At 35.4% G+C, this 7,969-nt stretch overlaps 1 protein-coding gene across 1 annotated transcript; it reads left to right on the forward strand.

Moving 5' to 3' along the window:
- Positions 1-2,160: 2,160 nt before the first annotated feature.
- LOC139851872 (uncharacterized) lies at positions 2,161-3,790 on the forward strand. Its single transcript, XM_071841091.1, has 3 exons — positions 2,161-2,566; positions 2,655-2,904; positions 2,994-3,790. The coding sequence occupies exons 1-3, from the start codon at positions 2,171-2,173 to the stop codon at positions 3,788-3,790; spliced, it is 1,443 nt and encodes a 480-aa protein (XP_071697192.1). The 5' UTR covers positions 2,161-2,170.
- Positions 3,791-7,969: the final 4,179 nt, after the last annotated feature.

The following is a 7,969-nucleotide window of genomic DNA, read 5'->3' on the forward strand; positions in this document are numbered from 1 at the left end:
TGGTTGGAACTAGAATTGAGTAATCCCTAAAACTTTATAAATTGCATAAGTATTTCTTCAATAATATTGAAAGACAAAATTTCATTCCTCGTCCCTGAACTTAACATCGACTTTGACTCCCGGTCCTTTTTCTTTTTTTTGTGCAATCTGAGTCCCCAAACTATGAAAAGGGTACAGCCCTCGTCCCCCCGTCTACTTTCTGTCAAAACCTACCGTTACCCCTTATCACGTGCATGTCATGTGAGGGCATTTTTGTCATTGTTTTTTCTTCTTCTATCATAAAAACCCCCAAAACTTCACCTCACTCTTTATTCCTCGTCCCCAAATTAGGTCAAGTTCTTCTTTAACGATCCTGAGGCTCGTATTCGATGGATTACACAATTCGACCTATAGATCCTGATTACGATCTTGGATTTATTTACGGTGAGTGTCTGTGTATCTTAATTGCATTTTTTGTTCTGTAATTTCACACTCGATATCATTTTAAACCCTAATTTTTTACATTTTATTTTGTGTTTTATTCGTAACAGGGTGTGATGATTTACTGTTTACACTAAAGATTCATCATGGTGGAGAGTTTACTGATGCTCCAGGAAGGGAATATGTGAATGGGAAAGTAAGTTACATTGATTTTATTGACATGGATATGTTTTCAATACATGAGCTTGACCATCTCATTCAGGACTTGGGATATGATGGTTTCAAGGTGATAGTATATCACTTTCTTAGGCCTGGTAGTGACCTTGATTTTGGTTTAGAACCATTAGGTTCAGATGATGATGTTAGAAATATGCTTAAATATGTCAAAGAAAGTAGGAAGAAGAATAGGATTGTGGAAATGTCTGTTTACACAGAACATGAACTCAACCCAAAGGTGATTGTGCCTGAGTTTGTTAGTCCAGCTGGTAGAAGTAAATTTGTGCTAAAGGAGATAGTTGAGGAAGAGGAAATAACAGTTAAGAAAAAACCAAAAGGTAAAAAAAGCAAAGTTGCTAAGAAACTAGTTGTAGAAGGAGCTGAAGTAACAGTTAGTGAAGTTCCATTGGTCCCTGCATGTGAAGTTCCAGTAGTAATGGATGAAGCTAATAATGTTGAAGATGATGAACCATTGGTGCTATCTAGTGAAGTTCCAGTAGTTAGTGAAGTTCCATTGGTCCCTGCATGTGAAGTTTCAGTAATTAGGGATGAAGCTAATAATGTTGAAGATGATGAACCAGTGGTCCTTTCTAGTGAAGCTCCAGTAGTTAGTGAAGAAGGTGTTGAAGATGATCAGCCTGAGGCATTAATTGAAAGTGATAATGATGATGATGAAGATGATGCTGAGTTTATTGTAGATGAAGAGAATGATATATTTGATGAGTTTGTTGACATGAGAGAATTTGTAAACAATATTGATATTGATGTTGAATACATGGGAAATTCAACCAAACAACCTACTGAAGCACAAAAGGATGACTATGTTGATAATGAAGTTTTTGGTATTGATCAATTTGATAGTGATATTGGTGATGAGGATGACCCTGGTTTTATGAGGAAAAAAAAAATTAAACAATTGAAGGCACAAGAGCAGGAAAGACCAATTGGAGTAGGTACTATTAGGTTCATTCATGGTCAAGAGTTTGGAACTAAGGCAGAGGTTACAGAAGCAATAAATTTGCATGCAGTTGAGAGTAGAAGGAATCTGGTAATAGTGAAAAATGACAAGATTAGAGTGAGGGCAAGGTGTGAGGGTGTTGTTTGGAAAGAGTCTGGTCAAACTTCAAAAGATATGAAGGTAGGTGAGACTAGTGGTACCAAATTAAAGGTGGGAAATAAAGGGAAAAAGACAAATACACCCACTACACCCAATAAAGATAATAATAAAAAATCACATCATAGGGCAAAGCACATTGAATGTGACTGGGTTTTACATGTGTCCAAGGAACCTAATGCAGATACATGGGTGGTTAAAACATACAGAGATCGGCATGATTGTTTTGAATCAAGAATAATTAGGCAATGTACATCAAAATTACTTTCTAAACAGTTGGTTGATCATTTACAAACAAACCCAGAAATCCCAGTGAAAGCATTGAAAGCCCAATTAGAGAAAGATTTGGAGGTCAAAATACATCCACATAAAGCTTTTAGGGCACTTTAAAAAGCCAGACAATTGATAAAGGGAAGCTACATGGATCAATATGGAGAACTAAGAGATTATATACTTGAACTGAGAAGGTCTAACCCTGGTAGCACTGTTAAGCTTGAGGTAGAAGATTGTGATACACCATCATCAATGACAAGAGTGTTCAAAAGGATTTACATATGTTTGGGTCCATTGAAAAGAGGTTTTAATGCTATTGGAAGAGATCTTCTTGGTTTGGATGGAGCTTTTATGAAAGAACCAGCTAGTGGTTTTATGTTAACAGCTGTTGGTCTTGACTCCAATAATGGAATATACCCTCTTGCTTATGCAATTGTGGAATCAGAATGCTACAGTTCATGGTTGTGGTTTCTTGAATTATTGGCTAGAGACTTGGATTTGACTGAGATGTCCAATTTCACTTTCATAAGTGATAGGCAGAAGGTACCATTAATACCATGTCTAATTTATGTCATATATTACTTAGTTTTTAATGTCTAATTTATATACTATGGTTATACTGTGGTTACAGGGACTAATAGCTGCTGTTGGTAAAGTTTTTCCTGTGGCTGAACATAGATTCTGTTTGAGGCACATTCAACAGAATATGAAGAAGTATTGGAGTGGGGTTGCATATAAGAATCATTTGTGGGCTTGTGCAAGTGCCACCACTGTACCTCAGTTTGAAAGGAGAATGGCTGAGTTTAAAGATTTTAGTGAACCTGCACATCTGTATCTTTCTAAAATACAACCTGCACAATGGGCAAGAAGTCATTTTACAGGTAAAATTGGTCTTTACTTCCTTTAAATTCATAGTTTGATACCATTTACAGTTGCATTTTATTAAAGTTTTAAATATACTGTCCCATAGGGCGTGCACATTCAGACATATTGTTAAACAATCATTGTGAAGTGCTAAATAGATGGCTATGTGAGGCTAGAGACAAGCCAATCATTACTGCTTTGGAGTATATCAGAACATATTTGATGAAAAGAATTGCTAATGTTAGAACAACAATCTCAAAGTCTAAAGGGCCACTTACACCAGCTGCCACTAAGATGTTTAACAACATAAAGAAAGAAGCAATGAAATGTGATGTTATTTGGAATGGGGATGATAAGTATCAGGTGAATGGTCATCATCATGACCAATGTGTGGTTGACATGACTTTGAGAACTTGCAGCTGTAGAAAATGGGAGCTTACAGGCATGCCTTGTAAGCATGCAGTAGCTGCAATGTTGAACATGTCTGTTTATAGTCAAGATGTTGTTTTAGAGTCAAATGTTCATCCTGTTTATTGGTTATCTACTTGGGAACAAACTTATTCACATACCATTAACCCTGTGAAAGGAAAATCTGAGTGGGTCAAGTCTCCAGTACCAACAACTTTGGTATGTCCAAAAAAAATTCCAACTGCAGGTCGTCCTAAGAAGAACAGGAGGAAATCACTTGAAGAAAAAGATGACATGGTTAATAAAGGAAAGCTGTCAAAGAAGGGTACAAGTATTAAATGTTCAAGGTTTGGAATATATGGTCATAATGTAAGGGGTTGCCCAACTGGAGGTGAAGGGTTGAAAAGAAAGCAAGCAAGTGGTAAAGGTGCCAACAAGCAATCAAGTGGTAAAGGTAGCAAGAAGAAAGAAAAAACTGGAAATGGTGGTCCTTGAATGTGATTCTGTTTATTGTCTTTTGGTTTGTGTTACTTGTCTTTAGAACAATGTTATTTGGTATTTGGTGTTAGTGTAATGAACAATCTAGTGTATTGTCTTTTGGTAATTTGGTACTTTTGTAATGAACAATGAATTGCTTTAATTAGTACTTGTCTTTTGGTAAATTGGTACTTGTTATGTGGTACTTGTCATTAGCTAAATTAGATGTTATTTCTCTTGCTAATTGATGTTATTTTGCAAACACAATGAGAAAGAATCAAAACATTGATTTTTATTGATGTTAAAACACAACATTGGCACATACAGTACTTCAGCATACATTACCAACATTTTACAATCCCAAACAACACCATTGACAACTTAAAATACAATAAAGTACAATATAATTCCAACCCAATGAAGAAAAATAATCCACTTTAGTCTTCTTGTTTTTTGCTTTTCCAATTGAAGCAAATCTTGTTGTGGCTCATCCCCGATAGCGTCAGCCCTAGTAGGTGGATCAATCCAACAAAAGAAACCACAATCTGAAAACTGCAAATATAACAGATTACAAAGCATTTAATCAAACCTCATTTCTGGATTCGACATCAAAATCAGAACTAAAATTAAAATAAAATTAGTCAAAAAGAAGAACCTGATTTCGACATCTGAAGAAACGCCTATCTGGATTCTTTCGTGTTGTTGACGTTCGTTGAGCTGCAAGTATACCACAATTACAATAAACCATCGTTATTTGAGGTGTTTGTTGACGACCTGCGTGCTCGCTTTTTAGAAAGATGAACAGGTAGCTTTTTGGAAAGATGGAACCCTAATTTGGGGACGAGGAATAAAGAGTGAGGTGAAGTTTTGGGGGTTTTTATGATAGAAGAAGAAAAAACAATGACAAAAATGCCCTCACATGACATGCACGTGATAAGGGGTAACGGTAGGTTTTGACAGAAAGTAGATGGGGGGACGAGGGCTGTACCCTTTTCATAGTTTGGGGACTCGGATTGCACAAAAAAAAGAAAAAGGACCGGGAGTCAAAGTCGATGTTAAGTTCAGGGACGAGGAATGAAATTTTGTCAATATTGAAATTATGAATCATTACTTTGTTATTTGTTGGTTTTCGTGAAATTCTTGTGAACTTCGCAAGGTACGAATGATGTTATTTGAAAAGTTTCGAGTACATCGATGATGAAAGTGTAAAATCAAACATATATTCGAATAATACACTTGATTTATTATGAATTGGATTTTTATTGAATTGAGACAGAGATTGTAATTAACGATGGTTAAGTTGCGGACGAAGGACGTACATCATTGCATATTTGTAATATGAATTAACTGAGTAGTTAAGATTCACACATATTAGCTTAGTACAGGAAGATTTATTATGGTTTAAAAATTTATACATATAAATCTTTCGATTGGAAATGAGTTAATACTTCATAACTCGTTGATACAATATATTTGTTGTTGATTCGTAATGATGTCCACAATGATTCTTGAACTGACAGAGTTTGTGATGTTACAGGTGCTGTTGATTCTGACGATACTGATGGCACTGACTGTGTTAATGATGCTACGGTCCTGTTGATGCTGTTGGTAAAACAATTCTAGCTTGTAAATCGTACACCATTTTCGATCAAAGTTTCTACTCTACCATCTCCGTTCACTCATCCGATTTACGGTCAGAATTAAATAATCTCTAAGATTTTGGAGATTACATAACTGCCACAGAGATATCTCTTCAATGAAGTTTATGAATTAATACTTCATCGTTTGTTGTTGTTGATATTCCTGGATATTTACAGGGCGTATGACGTTGATGTTTGAGATACAGATTGTGATGTTGCGGTGTGGGATGTGGATGTTGTTGTTGGTGGTGGTGATGGTACTGTTGGTGTTGTTGATGGTGGTACTGTTTATGCTGCTGGTGCTGCTGCTGGTGTTTGTAACCTTTGCACCATATTCTCCAAAGCCACTACCCGAGCGCGAAGCTCGTTGACTTCTTCTATTACACCGGGGTGATTGTTGGTTCGGACGAGCGGATAAATAAAATCTAGAATTTGGTGTAGTATGTAATCGTGAAGAGATACTCTAGAAATAAGAGAGAAAATGGTGTTTCGGATAGGTTCGCCGGTAAGTGCTTCAGGTTCTTCGCCAAGAGGGCAATGTGGTGGATGGAAGGGATCACTTTCTTCTTGTCTCCAATTATTGAGGAGGCTACGAACCTATCCCCAATTCATTCAGAATAGATGATGGCTAATTGGTTGATCCATTCCTGTCACACTGCTTTCGGAGCTTGAGTGGGATTACATTTCGGAATCCGAGGGACTTGAACTAATGACGAATTCCATTTCGTACGATTGAATAAAGAATTTTTCGATATGAAATGATTTTCCGGCTATCGGGTGGTATTCTAATTATATAGAGCAAAAGGTTTCGTAGATTACGGAGGAATTTACGGAATATGTCAGGCAAAGTTTACAGTAACAGATACGCTAAGATATGAATTAGCAGATACGCTAAGATATGAATTTTTTCTATACACTATTCATGCAATCAATGCAATAAGATGTGTCTAGACTAAGAATGATAAGCAGGTAATTTCTGACAAAAATGATGAGCAAAACTTTTGACATGCAGACACGGTCGAAGTCCAGGCTCACTAATGCATCCTAACGACTATCAGTTAGACACACTAATGCAGACCTGGTTCGCTAAGACCACCGCTCTGATACCAACTGAAAGGACCCGTTCATATACATTATAAACGATTCACAATAGCTGATTACATCGCGAGGTATTTGACCTCTATATGATACATTTTACAAACATTGCATTCGTTTTTGAAAGACAGAGTTTCTTTACAACGAAAGTTGACGGCATGCACACCATTTCATAATACATCCAACTATAATTGGCTTAATAATAATCTTGATGAACTCAATGACTCGAATGCAACGTCTTTCAAAATATGCCATGAATGACTCCAAGTAATATCCTTAAAATGAGCTAATGCACAGCGGAAGATTTCTTTAATACCTGAGAATAAACATGCTTTAAAGTGTCAACCAAAAGGTTGGTGAGTTCATAGGTTTATCATAACAATCATTTCAATATATTAATAGACCACAAGATTTCCGTTTATAAATATATGTACACTCGCAAGTGTATAAAAGTATTCTATAAGTTGTAGGCACCCGATAACAAGCCTTAACATTCATGTTTTACCCTCTGAAGTACACCAGATCAGGTGTGTTTAAAATAACCTCGAAGTACTAAAGCATCCCATAGTCAGGATGGGGTTTGTCAGGCCCAATAGATCTATCTTTAGGATTCGCGCCTACCGTACATAGACAAGTAGTTTAATGTTACCAAGCTAAGGGTATATTTCTGGTTTAAACCCACATAGAATTAGTTTTAGTACTTGTGCCTACTTCGTAAAACATTTATAAAACAGCGCATGTATTCTCAGCCCAAAAATATATATTGCAAAAGCAATTAAAAAGGGAGCAAATGAAACTCACAATACTGTATTTTGTAGTAAAAATACATATAACGTCATTTAACAAGTGCAAGGTTGGCCTCGGATTCACGAACATATCAATATTGAGATTCAATATTGCAGGAAAGTACGTAGACGCAACGGAGATGATAAACACTAGATTGACCTCACGAGCATAACCATGAACCATACCCATCACCTCCATAGCTATAACCCATAATTTCCTTAGTTTCGACTCATTCAAAAGAACTATTTTGAAATCACTCGGACAGCACTCCGTCGTAATATTTTATGTATACTAATAATATCTTAAAATAATACAGAGCAAATATATATATATATATAAATCGATTGAGAGAGTTTAGAGAAATATATTTTCAAGTTTCTATGAAATAATGAAACCTATTGAATTCTATTTATAATAGATTTTTGAATTATTAAAGTATGAATTATTAAAGTGAATTATTAAAGTATGAATTATTAAAGTGAATTATTAAAGTATGAATTATTAAAGTGAATTATTAAAGTATGAATTATTAAAGTGAATTATTAAAGTATGAATTATTAAAGTGAATTATTAAAGTGAATTATTAAAGTTAAAGTAAAGTAAAAGTAAAGTAAAGGTAAAGTAAAAGTATAGTAAAAGTATAAAAACTATGTATGTATAACACTCGTATAAATAT

Source organism: Rutidosis leptorrhynchoides, chromosome 1 (assembly GCF_046630445.1).
Source record: "Rutidosis leptorrhynchoides isolate AG116_Rl617_1_P2 chromosome 1, CSIRO_AGI_Rlap_v1, whole genome shotgun sequence".
Lineage (NCBI taxonomy): Eukaryota > Viridiplantae > Streptophyta > Magnoliopsida > Asterales > Asteraceae > Rutidosis > Rutidosis leptorrhynchoides.

Coding starts and splice junctions, on each gene's coding strand:
- LOC139851872 (XM_071841091.1), top strand. CDS start 2,171: ATGGATCAATATGGAGAACTAAGAGATTATATACTTGAACTGAGAAGG. Junction 2,567..2,654: donor TCATAAGTGATAGGCAGAAG/GTACCATTAATA, acceptor CTGTGGTTACAG/GGACTAATAGCTGCTGTTGG. Junction 2,905..2,993: donor GGCAAGAAGTCATTTTACAG/GTAAAATTGGTC, acceptor ACTGTCCCATAG/GGCGTGCACATTCAGACATA.